This window comes from Triturus cristatus, chromosome 3_1 (genome assembly GCF_964204655.1).
Source record: "Triturus cristatus chromosome 3_1, aTriCri1.1, whole genome shotgun sequence".
In the NCBI taxonomy this organism is placed as follows: Eukaryota; Metazoa; Chordata; class Amphibia; order Caudata; family Salamandridae; genus Triturus; species Triturus cristatus.
Window position 1 is genome coordinate 619272834 of NC_140583.1, and position 20395 is coordinate 619293228.

Consider the following 20395-nt stretch of genomic DNA (forward strand, 5'->3'; position numbering starts at 1 on the left):
GTTTTTAAGTTTTGGGTGGAAAGCAGCTCCTGCATAGAGCACTCTCAACACCAGCGACACTCTAGATCTGCTCACCTCAAATGTCTGCTTTTCTATCAAAGTCTTTAAGTGTAGGATTAGCACAGTGCCATCCACGCCGAGATAGAAAGGAACAAAGTCTTTAAGCATAGGATTAGCAAAGTGCTATCCATGCCGCGCTGTTAAATGGTCAAAGCCTTTTACCACTCCAGGCACAGTATTACAATTTTGGATTGGTAAAATACCATCCAAGCCAACCTGAAATTAATAAAAGCAACCCTTGACACGTGTTTCGCTCGGGTTGTTTTCAAGTTTTGGGTGGAAAGCAGCTCCTGTATAGAGCACTCTCAACACCAGCGACACTCTAGATTTGCTCACCTCAAATGTCTGCTTTTCTATCAAACTCTTTAAGCGTAGGATTAACACAGTGCCATCCACGCCGAAATAGAAAGGGACAAAGTCTTTTGCCATTTGTACAGCAAAGTCTTTAAGCATAGGATTAGCAAAGTGCTATCCACACCGAACTGTGAGAGCAAGAAATCAATCCTGAGCACAAGTTCCTTTTAAAAATTGAAGATGCAATGCCTGTGCAAGAAAATCTGAATAGTATTGCGGTATGGAAAATCGTCAATGTGGCAGTACACACATTATACTGCAATACTAACTGAACTGAACTATGGGAACTATGGGAAACGTGTGTATATATGTATATATTCACTGAAAAAACCTTAGGTTTCACACACGTTATAGTTACGAATTAGCATTTAAAAAACCTTGCAAATTCACTTAAAAAACCATAGGTTTCACACATGTTATAGTTACCTGGACATTTCACTCGTAAAAAACCAATGAAATTCCCCCGTTATAGTTAGTGCAGGCAACTATAACTCACGCGGCCGCAATACTCTGCTGATGACGTCAGATATTACATCACTGTATTTAGACACTTATTTACCCATGTCTTCTTCCATTAATCTTTAGCTATACATATATTACAAATATTTATTTTTCAGAAAGACACATATGTCATCAGTGATGTCATATCTGACGTCATCAGCAGAGGATTGCGGCCGCGTGAGTTATAGTTGCCTGCACTAACTATAACGGGGGAATTTCATTGGTTTTTTACGAGTGAAATGTCCAGGTAACTATAACATGTGTGAAACCTATGGTTTTTTAAGTGAATTTGCAAGGTTTTTTACATGCTAATTCGTAACTATAACGTGTGTGAAACCTATGGTGTTTTCAGTGAATTTCAAAGGTTTTTTAAATGCTAATTTATGTATGTATTTTTTTTTTTTATGGAATTTTCAGCTTGCACGCACCGTGCGCGCACCGTGCGCGCACTCGCGAACTTCGCGGAATTTTTTCAGTTTTTTTCACCGTGCGCGCAGGGTGCGCGCACTCTGCGATTTTTGGAAAAAAAACAAAATCTTTTTTTTGCCCTTGGGGGTCCTTCTGGGACCCCCTGACAAAGGCTAGGGGGTCAGGAACTGTCCACCCTGCCCCCTTTCCACGTTCTCCACCTTTGTTTTTCACCCCCTCAGACTGCAAGAGACAAAATGGCGGACGACACTTCCTGGTTTCGACCGATTCGAATGTTTACCGACATCTAACAACCAATCAGAATTGCGCTCGCGCACGTACGGCTGCGCGCACGGTGCGCGTGTATAGATATTGATATGGTTTTAAATGCTATTTTCTCAGGAAATACTGAACAGATTTACACGAGACCTTCAAAAGGCACTTCCTTGACCTTATGGCTACCTCTCTGCCAAATTTCACGTAATTCTGTTCAGCCGTTCGGGCTGTAGCTGCGACTAAAGGTCCTATGGAAAAATGCATGGGGAAAACGCGTTTTGGGACCCCCCCTTTTTCTCGGCCCCCGCTTGACGAATCACCCAGAGACTTTCAGGGTAGGAGCTGAACGGAGCACCCCATTTGTTTTGAAAACTTTGCGAGGATTCGTCAACCGGCACCAGTAATTCAAAATAGAATTTTGAGATTTCCTATGGAAAATAGGTTGTAACTATAACTATCTACTGGCGACCGCCAGTAGATAATATATATATGTCACCACTTCCAAAGTTCGCGCAGAAATCCCCAACCACTCGTAGCGGCAGGCCCAGACCGGGTCGCGACTCCCAAACTCCACACAATTCGTATCTTGTATAAAAGAAACGATGTCCAGGCCACTTTCTTGTCAGCGCGTTTATTTATTTTCCAAACGCCCAGTCACTCGACGCGTTTCGGAGGGAAACCTCCTTGTTCACGAGTACGAGTGTATGTGTTTGCATAAAGTTTATACAGATCATGTGACACCCTTAGTGAAAATAACTAAAAACAGACTCAATGTTATTGCATACATTGCTGGGGCTAGAAAACAGACTACAGAGTTCTGTGTCTTAATATTTTTAGAGTTTACGAGTGCAAATCTTAATCTTATTTTTACGACATTGGTTATTTGACATTCTATAAAAAATATTACAACATGCCAGCCACTAAACGTTCTATCTACATTTTTTTAAACATTTTTTTGACACGTTATTTATAACATAGATTTATAAATTTTATAACATACATTTAACGTTCTTAGCATTTTCACATGGAAGAATATCAATCTCTCCGTGTCATGATATTAACATTCAAAAGGTCCCAATATGGAACTAGTATAGACAATAGTGGTCTCCAGATTTTGTTACATCATTTCTCATTATGTTTACAGCGGATTTGCTATAAGTATATCCAATTTCTATAGACACAAAAGATGAAAAAGATCAGTTCAACCCCAGTGGGTATAATTTCACGTGCACCATTATATGATCACCTCACTCAACACTCTCTTATAGATGCTCCACTTTTGTGGTCTTGTCTTAAATTCTCCTTAAAGTACTCAGCATCAGCCTGTAAAAGTAAAATTAAAAAAATAATAAAGGTCAAAAATATCTTTGTGATTATTTACATACACTAATTCAATTAAAATTGCAAAGTAGTTATAAATGCATATACTACATCATGTTTACTCACTTAGAGATGGGATATCTACCATGTATTACAAGTCATAGATACGTAATTAAATGGGAATTTGTTAGCCCAGATGTACTGCAAGCCCCTCATCACAATTATGTCCTTCTGGTTGCATAGTGTGGTATTTAATGATTAATCTAGACTCCAATCATCTTAGTTCTTGGGTTCTATCTCCCCCTCGTGTTCTCACTGGAACATTGTCTAGGACACAGAACGAGATAAGGCTATTGTTGCTCTTATGATAAGTAGCGAAATGTCTCACCTCCGGGTACTGTCTATCAAGATTCTTTATAGCCCTTAAATGTTCTAGCACTCGTTTTTTCGCTGGGTGTATTGTGCTTCCTATATAGTATTTGTCACAGAGGCATCTTAGCGCATACACCGCATACTCAGTGTTGCAGGAGAAATGTCTCAGGATTTTAAAGGGTTTACAGTGAGAAGAGAGTTTGACTTCCTTAACATTGCTACTGTACTTACATACTTACATGCTTTACATTTACCGCACGTGTAAAATCCTTGTATAGTACTTTTTTTGCTCTCTGGTGAAATTAGTGTTCTGCAAACCATATCTTTTAGAGATTTCGGTTATTTGAGGATAGTCTAGGATTTCTTGGGCTAGATCTTTGTCCATTTTAAGTACATCCCAAAATTTACTCAAGGCTTTTCTAACCTCCCATGCTTGTTCATTAAAGTTGGTTATAAATCGTACATTACCTGTCATTTTGGGTTCAACCATTTTTGGTTTCTCTTTCAATAAGTCGGCTCTCTCTCCCTCCTTCACTTTATCCAAAGCTCTCTCTATACATTTTGTAGAATACCCTCTATCTTTGAATCTTTCACACATAGTTCTGCTCTCATTCTCAAAATCATCGTCAGTACTGCAATTCCGTTTTGCACGGAGGAGCTCACCCGAGGGGATACTCTTGATAAGATTACCAGGGTGGCAACTGTGGGCATGCAATAAGCTGTTCCCAGCTGTTCCTTTTCTGAAAAGTGCCGTTGTCAATTGGTTATTTCTGATTTTTATCTTTAAATCCAAAAATTCTATTGTTGTATCGTCAATGTGAATGGTAAATGAAAGGTTCAGTGCATTTTTGTTAAGTGTATTGACAAATTCAATGGCTTCGTTTTCACTGCCATCCCATATACAAAAAATATCATCAATATATCGTACCCATGTATTGATATATATATATATATATATATCAAGAAACAGGATTGCCCATAGAGGATATCACACACCTCGGGATTCCGCACATTACATCGCAGGCGGCTTCACAGGAGAGAATGCAGCACGCGCTTCAAGGCCATACGCGTTTCGGGCTCCCTCGAGCCCTTGATCACTGGCAGGTAAGGAGGCAAGAAGCGGTACTGGAAGAACACTTCTTTATTAAATATAGAGTCCCGCCCCAGTGGGCGTCACCTGGGGCATCATGGTCCTGGTAGTCCGTTATACTGTCCCCAAAGACTCAGTAGTTCTCTATCCAAGTGGCATACTTGCTTCTGCCTGCAACAAAACTTATCAAAGTGAAGGGCATGCCAGCACCCCTCTCATGTTGCCAAGTCTTTCCTGCGGCGAAGGCACCTTCGGTCCACACAAGCGTTTAAAGTCAAAGCGCCCAGGAACGCCTAACCAGCGTCGGGATATCCTCGCGGCCGGACGAGCCACTTTAACATCAAGAAACAGGATTACAATAGCAAACCAACTCAGTAATATAGGAGATAGATGAAATTTTTTTTTGAAGGTTGCATGTTTCATTTTCCAGCTGTATGTAGGTCATAATACACAGAACTGGACTTATAGGCATTTCTTCCTTTTATCCATTGTTAAGAACTTTTTCCATCTGGTATCCACATAGAGATCAAGCTTGTGTTGTAGGCTTTTTATTTTTATTTTAGACTCAATTGAAGGAGCCAAGGAAAACAAGCATTGAAAATGCAATAGGTCTCGCCTTTGATCAAGTTAAAGCCATTTGCTTTGCTAATGGTATTGTATTCTAGCTTTGCATTATTTTGTGTATATTTGTGATATGTGCATTTATTTGCATATATTTGCTCTCCCCTCGCCCCTTTCGTCTGCCTCATGCTATTGTAATCCTCACTATACGAAATTAACACACATACTATTCTATTATTCATTCACCTCCCAAATCTGAAATACTGCTCTTTTCCTACTAACGCTATGCTTTAAACTACTGCACAGCTAACAAAACAATTCTAACTACAATCAACTACAACATATCTCAAATATACACTAGAATCTTGCTTTTCTACAGTATACAAAAGGCTCTGCTAAAATCAGGTAATCTGAGTTGAGAATCAAGTGCACAGCTAATACTGTACTGCTAAGAATTTCTGCGGGTGTATTTCTGTGCACAAATACAGAAAAGAGTTGTCCATCCATACAACTTTTTGGGGTACTTGAAGTTCAAATATAAAAGGCATAACTGAGCTCTTAATCCACACTTAAAATGACTGTGGTTGTTTACTGTAGGTGCAATTGACAAGTAAAGGTTGGCATAAGCATTCTGCTTGACAAATTGTGCTTTAACCAATACTTGCTGACACATCTAGGCAATTGTAAAGCAGTGTTATTTTTGTCCACCACAGAAAAAGTAGCAAAAAGACAACCCTGTGTAGTTTCATATTTATACCTGTATTCTCAGCATGCAACTATGCAGAGGTTCTAATGAGCAAGGCAGATGCTGAAGTCAATATTGCAGTTAAATTATTTTAAGGAAAGTCAAAAGCCATTTGTAGGAAATTTTTCACTGTCCAAACAGAATGTAAAGTAAAGAAGCCTATAACGATTGTCCTGGTAGGGAAAAAATCAGCGCACACACGTTCAAAATTGAAGTAGGATGCATGGAGCCTTATCATTTAAGTAACTATCATAGAAGGGAACAGATACAATTTTGCTTTAACAGTGGACACAGCGTATGATATTTCAAGGCAAGTGAACAAACATAAAAAATGAAGACTTCACAGGATTGTGTGCTAAAGATATCCATTTTAAAACCAATCATCGCTACCGGTTTGAAGGCTTGCGCTATTTCGATCTACAACTGAAGTGCTACTATAAAGTATTTTCGCTTTATGGAAAGTGGAAAAAAGTTCAAATACTTCCCTTTGAGAGCACCAAGCGTGTTTACAAAATGCCTAGTTGTGATGACCACATATCTGCACAGGGGCGGCATTCATGTCTTCCCCTACCTTGACGATTGGCTGATCAGTGCTTGGCACTGTTCCCAGATACTGCAAAATGCCCAAACCTTGGCACCAGGTATCCACATCCACATCCCTTGGCCCGTGCACTGTGGATGAATTGGTTTGGTATATTTACCTGTGCTTTTCTTCATCGCCCACAGCTTCCCTTTGTGGTAAGGAAGTTCAGGCAAGTATCTGTAACCCTCTTCCTAGTAGTGCCAACCTGGGCCAGACAGCTTTGGTACTCCACTCTCTCGGAGTGGAGAGGCTTCCCCTCAGGCTTGTCCTACACAAACACAGGCAAGGTCACATCAGGCATCTGGATCTCAGTCTCATCAATCTTGTGATTTGACTTCTGAGGTGAGAGAGGTCTGGTACTTTCACCTTCTACAGTACTTTATGGCCATCTTGCAGGAGGCCAGGGTCCATATTACACAAAGTGCCCTGGGGACGCAACGGCGTGTGCACCCATGTTATGTACCCCTAGGGCACTTTAGTACTGCAAAATGGGCCGCTGATACTTGTGTGGGCCTTTCTATAATACAGATAGCAATAGCATACATATAGCACCAGTGCTATATTGAGAGGGCATTTCCTCATTTGCATGGGGGTATGAGCTCAAGCAAATGAGGGACTCTCTTTGCCTCTGTACTTGCGCCATAATTAGGACGCAGGCGCAAAGGCAAAGAGGGCATCAGGAGGTGTACTAAGAGTGTGCCACAAAAAGGTGGCGCACTGTCTGTACCCCAGAGAACATACTGCAGAAGGGGGCATAGGGGTCCCATGGCCCCCACCACACCACCCTGTAGGTGGGTGCAGTTACTCGTGGCACCCCCCTGCAAGGGGATCCCTCTTGAAAGTGCAGGTGGGTTGCCGACTGCACAGTGAAACATGGAGCAGCTTGTAAACAGCTGCTTCGTATTTCACTTGAATGCACTGCCTCCAGGGTGTGCAAGTTTTTGGCTGCCCTGAGGGTAGCGGATTCACCATAATAAGGCGCACTTTCCCTGTATGCTCCCAGCATACCTTTTGAAAGGTGCATTGTGAGGAAACAGGGAAAGTGTGCCCTGTGAATAATACAGACCTAGGTGGATCCACAACACATGTATGCAGCAAAATGAAAACGTTTGTACATTACTGCATTCCAAAGAGCATAGATTCTTTAAAACCCACATTCTAGGAGATCATTACCTGAGTATTGCACTTGAAAATGGCGGGTCTTGCATACACCTCTATGCCTATATGCAGAACAGAGAAGAGATCTCTCTTTCCAGGAGATCCATGGTCAAGGCCATCAAACAGCTAATACCCCTATAGTTCAAGCAGCTATCGTGTGGAACCTCAACATAGTACTTGCCAGACTCATTGGTCCACTCTTTGAACCTATGCATTCCTGCTATCTGCATTTCCTCTCTTGCAAGGTTATCTTCCTCTTAGCTATCATTTCCCTTTGGCAAATCAGCAAGTTCCAAGCGCTCACGTACAGGAGTCCTTCATCCAAGTTCAAAGAATAGGGTCATTCTTAGAACCAACCCTAGGTTCGTTTCCAAAGTGGGATCACTCTTCCACCATAACCAAACAAGAGAGCTTCCGCTTTTCTTCCCGCAGCCAGATTCGGTTGCGGAAAGAATACTGCACTGAATCATTCCAGACCAGCTCTTTCTCTCCTTTGTGGAGCCTTACAAAGGTCAGCCCATCTCCAAAGCTGGCATAGCCAGGTGGATTGTCAAGTGCATTCAGACTTGTTACCATAAGGCAAAGAGAGTTCTGAACACTCCACCTAGGGTGCACTCCACCCTCAAAAAAAGGCGCTACTATGGCCTTCTTAGGCAACATCCTACTAGTGCATATCTGGAAGCAGGCACCTGCTCAACCCCATTCACCCATACCAAGCTTAGCACACCAAGAGTCCCTAGCTGGCCAGATGGCTCTGAGAACAGATGCTTAGAGGGTAAGTAAAATTGTCCTTCTATGGTTCACTGAAGAAGTCTTCTGTATTTTCCAATTTTCATTTTAGTTTAGTCAACCTCCAAAAAGTGACTAATTATAGTTAGTTTTCCTGCTTTAATGGCTCTCATTGTGGATCAGATCAACTGGTTAATTTACTAGGTTTTTGTTGTGTATAATGAAACATGCTACATATAACAGAAGGTTGGTGGTATACTATTAGGGAAAGTGGCGCCACAAGGGTGATTGCACCAAATATCTACACAGGGATTATATTAGTACAATAGTGCTGTCAGGTGGAGAGAACTACCGGCCTCCCCAAGTTTGTGACAAAAAGCTACAAATAAAGACAAATTACAATCACAAGCACACGATACTAAATGAAAATAAGAAAGCAGTAGCATAAGTGAGTCCACTTGGTCACAAAGCAAAAAACAAAATGATGAGATTCTTTGTTTCTTAATTATTTTCCTCTTTTATCTTACTCGAGACATCGATATTCATACGTGGCTGTGTTCTTCGTGGTACTATGCACAGCAACAGACCGAGATTTTGGGTCTGTCAGTGGATACCCTTTGAAAACAAGTAGTGTGACATATGATTTTCTGCCTTGAAACACCCTGTGGTTTGGAATTATCACCACATATAAAACAGATTGGGACTAGTGAATCAAGAGCCTTGAAAAAGTCATGGGTTGTTATTCTCGACGAAACACGTGTTGGCAAAGAACCTATGGCTAAGAACTTGTACGAATAAGAGAAAGGAGGAAAAGAATAAAGAAACAAAGAACCTCCTCATTTTGTTTTTTGCTGTGTGACCAAGTGGACTCGCGCTGTCTTATTTTCAATAAGTATCGTGTGGTGGGGATTAATGAAACATGCTAACTATCAGCTTCAGTTGCTTCACATTACATTAAAGGTGGAATTGCCTAGATAGAATAATTTCTCTGTGAGTTTATTTGCTATATCGACTTAATCATCTGGTTAGGAAAGCATTTCTGGAAGAAAATACTTCACCTAAATAATCTGTCTATCAAGGGCCATTCAATTAAACCGAAATACTTTTATGGCATATGCCATTGATTTGAAAGGGGAGGAATCTTTTTAGACCAGATTTCTGTTGGATTAGTGCCATATGCATTTCGTAGAGCGAAGTGCACTGATTATCACAGACAGAACTCAGATGTCTGATTTGTCTGGCAGTGAATGCATTGAGTACACATGCTTTTAGGTCTCTGATGTCAAGTATTTGCAAGCTCTGGATTCAGTCTCTAATGTTTCTAGTTTTTTTCAATTGTAAACCTTCAGTGCCTCAAGACATCAATGTCACAAGATGGGAGAGGATGTGGTCTCACGGCTAGACTGCCGACTTTGGAGCTGGGAAACCAAGGTTCGAGCTTCGGGTCGACTCTACGTCCTGTGATTCTGGGCAAATCACTAAATCTCCCCTTGCTTACCAAAGAAAAGTAAAAAATGAATGTGTCCTTGTGTAACGTAACAGCTGCTCATGTAAAGCGCTCCAATACGTTTGGGTCGAGGTCGCGCTATATAATTCTGCAAAAGAAAAAAATACATAAATATTGTGACTAAATGCCTTTAAGGTGCATTTATAATACAGAAGCAAATGAAGGATCTTACTTGGAAACGGGCTAGCATGATCGTGCACAGCGATGTTCTGTGTGAATGATAGCCCACAGGTATGCATAGACACCCCTTTTTGTGCGCTGACAACTTTTTAAATCTGTTTTGTGGCCCATATATTAGGCATTGTGGTTAAATATGCTAGGATCCCATAACTGACAAAACTTCATTTTTATTCTTTATTTTCAGTAGTGTAGTTTACATTAGATGTATATCATCTGATTATGTAATGCACCGAGCAGTTAAATTTACTTTGTCTCAATGGTGACAGAATGCAATACAAAGCGCAGCATGTTGGGGTTTATTTATTTTTAATTGGGTTTAGTGGAAATGAGGATTATTGAAGTGTACATTGGGTATGCTCTCTAACATGACGATAAACTATCAATTGATACAAGATCAGACAAATATATCAGACACTGACGACCCACACACCCACTACCCTAGACAGGATACGACTTGCGTGGCAGGCCGACATTCCAGATCTGACGGATGACGACTGGGCCGAAGCCATCGCCAGCCCAAGGGGCGCGGCGGTCTCCACACACTACCGGCTCATTTAGTTCAAATACATACACCGGGCGTATTTTACAAGAGTGCGACTTTGGCGGATGGGCGTTATCCAATCCCCTACATGTCTGAGGTGTGGCCGGGAGGAGAGGTCCTTTTTACACATGGTCTGGAGCTGCACAGAGTTGCAGCCATTTTGGCGTAGGATAGGGTCCTGCCTCAGTGAGGTGTTGTCGTGGGAGCTCCATCTCAACCCACGACTTTTCCTGTTACATTTTTCTGACGCTATCGGTGGGAATAGGTACAAACAGCACTTACTGTTTCTGGCCCTTGCCAAAGCCAAGAGGGACATAGTGCAACTATGGAAGGCGACATCTCCCCCGACCCTAGGTAAATGGAAGACTGAACAAGACAAATGTATGGGGGCCGAGATTGCTGTTTTTGATGCCCGGGGATGCCTTAAGAAACACAGAAAGATTTGGACCCGATGGGCGACATATCGGGGTATCGACCTGGCCCCTATGCCAGATACGGACCCCTAAATGGTGCCCTTTGATCCATGTTACTCCTTACTCCCTATTTCGTCTAGATAACGTATTGCTACCCTGTTTATATGTATACATTGAGACTGGTATGTGGTATATATTAATGCAGAGATCGAGAACTGTCTGTATATGGTTTATATCGTTTCACCTGCATGTTTGGCGGGTGTTGTTACATAACAGAAATGTGGTTATTGGTGCTCTCAGCATCCTTTCTCCTTTACAGGCCTTTGTAGGGCTATGGCCCCTCCTATCGCAAAATAACCTAATAGCATTTGTTGTTAAAAAAAAACTATCAATTGATCAACGCGGTTGTGTTTTTGTTGACATTTCTGCTTTACATACTCGGTACGTTTTTATTTTGCTGTTTTTTACCCACGCAGAGGTTGCAGACGCCTTTACACATCGCTGCTGAACATGGAAGGCAGAATATAGTCGAGATGATTCTCATTGCTGGTGTTAATCTCAATTTGATGGACAAGGTATGCGTGATCTACGTTTTTTAATCTGTTTACATAATTTTACATGGTACAGAAGGCAGTATGTTAAAAGCAGACCAACATGGATAGACTGGTGTCCATAAGGCAAATATGTTGAAGATGAGGGTGCTTGAGCCTCTAAAGTCTAAGTGTAGTCAATTTAGCACATTTAGCAATTTATCAAACTTGGGTCTTCAGGGGAAATATGTGGAACAATCCATCCACTTTATTGTTAACCACTATCACATAAATAATTGCTGGCAAACCTAGTTCTGTCTTCCTAACTCCACGGAGAAGGGATATCTGTTTAGTTAAAAATAACTAGACATAAACATGTGAATCATTTATATAATCGAGAGGAGGTAGGCACTGAAGGGAACCCCACAGTCTCTTGATCATGGCAAAATAGATATGAAAGAGAGGGCTTTATCTCCAGATAGTACTGTACACAACGCAAAGTCCCCCCAGGTGCGTATGTCTTGGAGTCTCTTGAGTGCTTGACTGTGTCACCGCTGCTGACTAATATAGCAAGATCAAGGCCCTGACGTACTCTTCATCCACCAATAGCTTCATGTCATTCACAATGGCAGGGACCCCTGATTCATTGCTATAAGGTGGATGGAAACTGACCTGCAGCAGTCGCAATATTATTATATTTGTGATTTAAATTTTAAAACTGCAGGAGCAATTAGAACAATGTACACTGACATTGCTGTGTTATAGGGCAACATGTCACAACCCTGTCAAACCTTCATTTGTATAGGAACTGGCCTATTTAATAGTTATTGTCGAGGTATAGACTTTGCTCGACACCCATTGTGTATAATTGCAATGTTAAAAATACCTGTTCATATACGAACCGCGCATTCCTATCTGTCACTGCAAAGCAGCAGTTTTTGAAGTGATGCACGAGTCTACATTAAAATAATATGTATGTCACTGCAAAGCAGCAGTTATTGAAGTGATGCACGAGTCTACATTAAAATAATATGTATGTATGTAGAAATATTCAGTCATACTTACCATGCAATAAAACAGACAGTAAGACATGTAAATGTTTGCTTAATAAGCTGTGGACAGTTGGGTAACCATACTTTTAATATTAGACTTTTTTAAAGGGATTGATGTATGATGTAAAATCCATTTATTTGTGATAAATTAAAGAGAGTGCACCAAGGGGCAGGAGTGCGGCTTTTGACCCATCTCTGCAGTTTGTGATTACATTATGTTTTATTTAGTACTCTGAAGCAGCCTCTTGATTGTGTGAGCAATGTAAAAAAGCAACAAAGAAATTCGATTATTTCTCAAAGAAAAATGTAAAAAGTCTTTTAAAAGTAGGTTTACTTATTGTAAAGTCACATGTATCTTTTCTGCATTTAAGAGGTAGATTAACATTGTGACAAAGTGACAATACTTTAACCCCTTTGCTGTCATGAAAGGGTGTTCCCAGGCTGCCCTTATGACAGATATATGTCAGTATTTAACACAGACTCCTCCCTTTTCACTTTTCATATTGTTGTCTCCCACAGTGGAAAACAATCTCCAATTAGAGGTGGGATTTTAGGAGGGAGTTTGCCCCATCCAGACAGAACAGGCCTCATCCCTAACCAAATCTTTCCCACTGGCTTGATACACTTTAGAAAAGGTAGGATATTAGGAAGAGCCCTCCTCTAATCCACCAACCCTCCCACTCCACCAACCGAGCTAAATCAACCATGATTTGGAAATTGGAAGAGGAGGGACTAGAATCATTTCTAGTCCCTCCCTTTCCAATTCCCACTCCCTGGTTCATGTTACACATCTCCTTCTCACCAAGTTTCTTTCTCCTTGAGAAGTATTATGAGAGGAATGAGCTGTGTGTCTTAGCTCAGCGGCAGAAGCTGCTTGTAGGTTCTTCATAGCGATCCAGGCTCCATGATCCATGCTGGGGCACACACACGGCTCCTGCCTCTCAGAATGCGCGTTTCTTGTACTTTATATTTGCTTACTTTTTGTGGGGGTAACAGGTATGAAATCCATCAGAGAACTCAGAAAGCGGCAGATTGATGAAAAGTAGACACACTTTGAATTCATCAAGATGTAATTTGTGTAGAATAGTCAAGGATTTCCTAAATAAATAGATTTTTGTACTTAGAAAATAGTGAATACAAGTGGGGGAAAAGAGAGAAGCGGATAACAGAGTGTTCACCTGTAACATTTTTCACAGAAGGAAAAGTCTAAAAAATAATATACCATTATGTCAGTCAGGCTCTTCCTGTCGCCGAGTGTTTTTTAAATAGCCCACAATATCTATCACCAACAATCGAGCTTTGCTTTACAAAGTTTTCTTCTTCACTGTGTGCTGGCCATGCATCTCTTGATAATAAAAAAAATCTAGTGAATAGAAATTGGGGGTCAATGTAAGCTATGTGTTATTGAAATGTACTAAGAATTTGAGTTTATGGATAGAGATCTTATTTACCACTCTGGGATCTGGATTATCCATAATGCGAGGTGATCTGAGGGAGTATCTTCAGAAAGTGTTTTTTGGGAGTGGTAACTTACAAAAGGAAGCTAAAAAAATCCAGTTTCTTTTGGAGCAAATGAGATTTTAAACCAATAATATAAATAAGAAACAAAAATTGGGTTGGGATGCAACCCTGACGTGCCCCTTTATTTCAATGTATAGGAGGCGTAAATTCTCCCCCAGGACCACAACGGATCTTAGCCAAAGTATTCCAGTGCAAACGCCACATAAGCGTACCCAGTGGTTCTTCTACCCCCGTGTTCCCCAACATGTCCCATAGGTTAGACCGTTTCACCGTATTAAAAGCGCACAAGTCCATGAAGGCTAGATGTAAAGAACCTTTTATGGACTTGGTGTACTTATCAATAATGAGCATAGGTTCAGAAACTGCTCAACCGTACCCAATCCTTCTTTGATGCCATATTGGGCTTCAGAGAGAATGTTGTTTGAGATAGCCCAGCCCTATAAACACGTCAATGGAACCCTAGCCAAGATCTTAACTTTGGAATCCAGTAGGGAAATTGTCTGATAACAGGCCAGGTTGGATCTATGAACCTTTTTAAAAAAGGGATACGACAATAGCCTCCTCCCATATGGAAGGGAGCAGGCCAATGATAGCAGCTATTAAAACATTATTTAACAATGGAGCCTAGAGGTCAAGGTAATCTCTAAACAGATCTACTGGAACTCCCATCAGGCCCCGGGGCTGTCCTATACGGCTGTGCTTAATAGCCACCTCGACTTTCGTGACAGTGATGGACTGACTAAACTGGAGGGCCATTTCCCTGTCTATCCCCGAGGGAATCCCAATATCCTGATACTTATCAACATTATTCAAAGAATTAAAAATGAGCGAGAAGTGAGTGACCCTCACTGTTTTTAAACTATAAACTATCTACCTTAGAGGATTGCCCATCAGCAAAAAAGCGAGAGGTTCACGACCTCCCAAAATCACCTGACTTCCCTCGCACTCCCAGCAGCCAGCAAATCGGACTAAGCCTCATTTCTCAGTTCAGTCTTCCTAGCCATCAAAGCGGCTTTGTATACTTTACGTGTAATATTGCCCCTATTTTTTGGTACAGATTTAAGGGCCACCTTCAACTGCCTATGTGGTTTAGAACAGACCGCATTAAACCACCTATGATGAGGGGGCCAAATAGAGGTAGAACATTTTACAGTTATATATTGTGCCATCATTTTTAGAAACATTTTCCCAAAAACGTTTTTGCGCAGCCTGCTCCATTATTGGGGCCAAAAGCAAGGGAGACCACAACCTGCCTCGGCTCTGTAAACACACAGTCCATTTTAAGAGAAGCTTCCAATGTGTTATGGTCACTAGTGCCACCTGATTAGGAACTACCAAGATCCACAACTTGTTATTACCTAGAAGGTCCTGCAAATGTCAAACTCTATCCTCATATTTCTGTGACAGAAAGTTCCAGAATTTGAGGGGAACAGCAAAGCCACCAAAACTTTAGAGTTCCTCCACTACTGCAAATAAAACATGTGTCATTGAACATAATTGAAAAAACAGGAACAGCCCAAAACAGTGACAGAACAATGTCAGCATGCATGGTCCTTGCACGGTAGAACTTTTGACCTAGTTAAGGCTCTTGCAATTGACCTACCACATACGTGCAGTGCCGTTTTGATCAGTAGAAGTGTAGGATTTATAGATGGTAGGATTTGTACAGTTTTCCAGGAAGTGCTGGAGTTTTCTGTCACAGATATGTGACAAAAATTTGATTTTTAAAAATGTTTTATTATTTTCTTATACAGTTTGACATTTGGATGACATTCAGGGTAGAAAAACGTGCTGGGACTCATACAAGCCACATTACCAAATCTCTGCAGTTGGTAGGTTTCCTTGTGATCCAAATATTACAGACATTACCTTCTTGCAGGTTCCCATCAAAACATACGCTGGTGTTTAGTGAGTCGATCCCTGCTCAACCCCATTGCAAAACCACACACGACTGGCACCCCCACTCACTGGAGACCTTAGGGAACACAGATGTGAGTCAACCCTTTCAGAAATATGTTCCTGCATGAGAAAATCTGGAGAAGGGTAACATTCCTGTAAATCTGACATTAAGTACAACATGTCGTGGACTACTCAGCAGGACAAGGGAGATCTGAGACTCATTAATAGAAACCATAGGTTGTGTAGATGGTGGAATTATATGGTTATGATCAGTTCCCTTAGGGCCCACTGCTGATATCTGCACCCAAAACAGGTACCCTAAACCGACATTTAACTTTCAATTGCTTTCCAAATTTCCAAATTTCCCAAATGAAATGCATCCAGAGTATCATCCGTGGGCATCCGTAAGCTATAGTACATCCATATATATGAATGGTAACCATATACTATGTGGAACACAGATGTGGGTCAAGCCTTGGCAACAATATGTTCCTACCAAGGAAAACTGATGCTAATGCATGTTTTGGAAACAAATTCCAGAAAATTGAACAAACAACACGTTCAGCACATCCTCTCGGCCAGCCAGTTAGGGGTCCTTAGGTTATACTGAATTACAGTAAATATATGTAGCTGACCAAGTGTTTGCAACAGCTAAATGGCTTTTTAGTATTTACTAAACCAATTTTGTGATTCAGGAAGTGATTACTGATTTGCGAAATAGGTTTAGAAATCGATAAAGAATTACAGTTGGGAAATGGTGTGCTCAGGGTATCCCTTTCAAATTGAAATTCAAAATCCTATTGAATGTATAGACATTTTTAGGAGAGTAGTAGTGGTCCAAAGGCCCACTGTCAACTCTCAAACAGAGTTAAAAAAAACTTTGCTTTTTAAGTAGACCATCATTTCCGTTAAGGAAAGCAGGGTGCATTGAAAGAACGTTTACTCTATTTACATGCGATTACAGACATGGTAGTCTGTTGATCCCAGCCGGCCACCATCACTGTGATGGCATAGTGGTCTGCTGACCCCAGCAGGCCACCATCCCTGCTATGGCATCCAATCATAGTAAGTTGCAATTTGCAACCTACCCCATGAATATTAGTGAGGTAGGTCATATTGTAACCCACAACAATTCAGAATTTTATGAGTTGACCTATTGGAAAATGGATTGACTTGCAGAATTCTTCTCCATTTGCAAAACACATAGTGTATAATTTGTGACCACTTTTTGGGAATGCTAATTTCATACATTGGGCCCAAACTTAATTGTTTTCATATAGTCCTGAGTTAGATATCTGTCATCAAATGAACAGTGCACCATAACAGTGATTCTAACACAATTTAGTGATGTTCACTAATATTACAATAGTGATTGTACATACTACATTCCTAAAGAAAATTCACATATGTTTAGAATTGCCAGACTCATGACATTCAGGGCAACATTTCCTTGGTTAGCATACCAGGGTTTAGATTTGTACAGTTGAGAAATACACCAGAATATTGAGCAGATTTGTTAAAAAAAAATGATAATTTCACATTTTAGATATGGGTTTTGACTGCACAGATGTGAAACAGACCTATTGCCTACCTACAAAGAGTAAATTCTGGAAATGCTGTTTCAACCTCTGGCTTTTTTCAGCCAGCTCTTCCAGCAGTTGGCTTGAGACTTTGTCAATTGCGTCTTGGCCCAGCCCAGTGGAGGATTTATCTCCGACCTAATACTATTAGTAATTCAGTTGTATCCTTCCGCTTCCACTCAAGTAATTGCATAAAATTGCACAAGGGACAACTTTACAACCTCAGCCCTTTCCATCTGCTAATGCTGGCTCTTTTCCATGTGGCTAGCTCTAATGTGCTAAGGATGCATGCTTTATCACATTAAATCCAGAGCTGTGGACTTTGCCAATGCTTCTTTGTTAAATCTTAAGGCTGAAATGAGATATTGATGCAGGATTTACACCAAGACAAATCACTGAATTTGTCAGAATAAACGTAGCTCATATGGGTGTAGAAAGAAACCAAAGTGTACATTCCATTTTCTGTTGTAAAATGCTGTAGCACAGAGGTGCACATAGGCCCGACACTTCATTAGGTAAAACAAAGGGGGGGGGGTAAGGTTAGTTGATATATTTTAAGGAACCTATTTCAAAAAACAAAAGACATTGATTGAACATATTTGCTTGAAGTGATAATCCTAGCATTTTAATGATAGCCATATAGGTCTACCCTGCTGCCAGTAGGCATTCTAATGCACTTATGCCTTTCAAAGTCCTATCAAGGAAGAAGGCAGAGCCTGACAAAAGTGCCTAAATCCTACTAAACCATTTGGCCACAGTTTTATGCTGTTCAGCTCACAATGCACTTCATTTTAGCAGGGACCAAGCTGTGCTGCAAACAGCTGCTTATTCCCAAAGTCACTGCCTCCCACATCAGAGCATTCGTCGTTAGGAATAATTCGCTTGTAAAGACCCTAGGAGACCCCAGCTGTGGACTAGTCCTGTGACTGATTTTTGGTTGGAAGTTTGCTGGGTGTGGCATTGACGCAATCCAAGGAGAGATTCTGAGCATGGCCCACAAATGTGGTGCTGGGCTGGAAGCTCTTTAGCACCCTCATAGCTTGACCTAAGTCAATTATTTTGTGAATGTTGGTGGGGTGCCCTGTAGTCGTGTGCTGTTCTTGCTCTGTCATAAACTGTTTGGTTGTGATTCTTACAAATCCAACATATCTTCAAGGCTATAAAACGTAAAGTAGTTCTAGAGGAGAGTTTTTTTGACCCACGTCCTAAGGCGGCTGCAGGAATCTTATGGTATGAGTACATGAGGTGTCTTAGTCTGACCACCCAGGCACAAGGAGAATCTGTCCAACATGGCACAGTAAAGGGTTTGGCAAAAACTAACAGAGGCATAGCCCAAAAGATCTCACAAGTTGAGACTTTATTGTAAAAAGTAAAATTGTAAGTGATGCAAACAGAGAGGCAGATACAGGGTCTTGTCTTGAGAAAATTGTATTTGGGGACCTATTGTTTAAAATGGGACAATGCATTCCTTTCTGAGTCTTTAAAGAACTGCACAATTGCCCCTGTGTTAACACTGAAACACATAGTGGATATATTGAAGAATATGGCCAGATTCTGGAGGTGCCACAGTTTGGGGAGAGTGAGGATCACATTTCCTATTTTCTGAAGGACCCCAATGTGTGTTTGGACCCTCACAGATTAGTCCAGTTTCTTAAAAAGGGCAAGACAATAAGAGCGCAGAGAAGATAGTTTTGGATATTGAGAACCGTTTTGCAAAGTGAGGCACTGACAAGAGCAGTGTCTAAGCAGACCGCTTTGATTTTTGCTGCAGCAGGATCCACATTTTCCCAAACTTGAGTTAAGCAAACAAGAGGCGAGAGAGTGAACAACTTCAGATCTTCAAAAAAGAGATGCTGGCTGCAGGACTGGAGTCATCACATTGGCTCTTCCCAAGTTCCTCTCCATATTGTCGTCACCTGAGGAAAATGCTTGTGATCTAACAACCGTGTTCTGCACAAGACTTTATGAATGTTAGGTCATCTGGGTAGGAGGGCCTGCGGATCAGTCGTTTTGCTAAATGAAAGTCTACTTACTGAGGAGGCAAAGTGGTTCTTGGCTCCATATATGCCAGAGGGATAGGGGGAAATTTGAGCTTGTGATTACATTGTTTTTCATACCTGAATTTCTTTCTCTTTCTACCTCTCCCATCATCTGCATTTTCCTTGTTCCCTTATTTGGGTGCAGGAGACCGTGTTATGCACTCTATAATGGGACGTATGTGTTATCCATCCATTCATATGGACCAGCACACATAACATAAACTTGATGGAGGGGCATAAAATGTGAATTCTGCACATAGGGTGTCATTAGGTGCACAAATCTATAAAATGGTTGTCCTATACAATTGCTTTTCCCTACTGTCCATGGAGTCCAAAGTAAGCAATAAACAAGTATTATATTACTGATGAATATTTCTAACCACAGATTATTAATCTTTAGAATATTACGAATATTACCAAGTGCCAGACTAAATCCAGAGAATCAGCTAGCAATACTCACGCGTACCAGCAGGTGGAACTGTGTGGAGCCGCTTATATGCACCACCCCGACACACTCTCAGTATTTTTCTTTCCGCAATGAGGAGTGAATCCGTACTCCTTACTTTAAAAGTTTTTTAACAACATCAAAACAATTTGTAGGGTGCTAGGGAGCAATGGCCCACCGAAAATTACAGGATTCAAACCGTGCTGGGACTGCAGGATGCCGATGCACACATGGTGTGCCCCTGATGCTTGAGGTACAGGGTACAGTACAACTTTAAGTTGTGTGATAAGTGTGCCCTCAAGCATCCCAAGAGGATTCAGGACTGGGTCAGGAAACTCTATGTCACTGACCACAAGAAGAGGTTGTGGTCTAAGCACATTCCCACTCCTAGCCCTGGGCCCAACAGCAGTCCCAGTCTCTAGTGTTCTCCTGTGAAAAATCCACTTCCTGTCAAAGTCTTCCAGCAAGTCTAAATTAAAGTCTAAACACAAGCGCAAGAAAGCCAATTGGGACTCTGCTCCTATCCCACCA

General features: G+C 41.2%; 1 protein-coding gene across 3 annotated transcripts in view; it reads left to right on the forward strand.

The window, feature by feature from the left end:
- ANKDD1A (ankyrin repeat and death domain containing 1A) overlaps positions 1–20395 on the forward strand; it is a 419853-nt gene that overhangs the window by 305711 nt on the left and 93747 nt on the right. For all 3 annotated transcript variants that reach the window (XM_085644555.1, XM_085644556.1, XM_085644557.1), the window contains one exon: positions 11275–11373. In XM_085644555.1, the coding sequence (XP_085500681.1) occupies positions 11275–11373 (99 nt within the window). The remainder of the gene's footprint in view (positions 1–11274; positions 11374–20395) is intronic.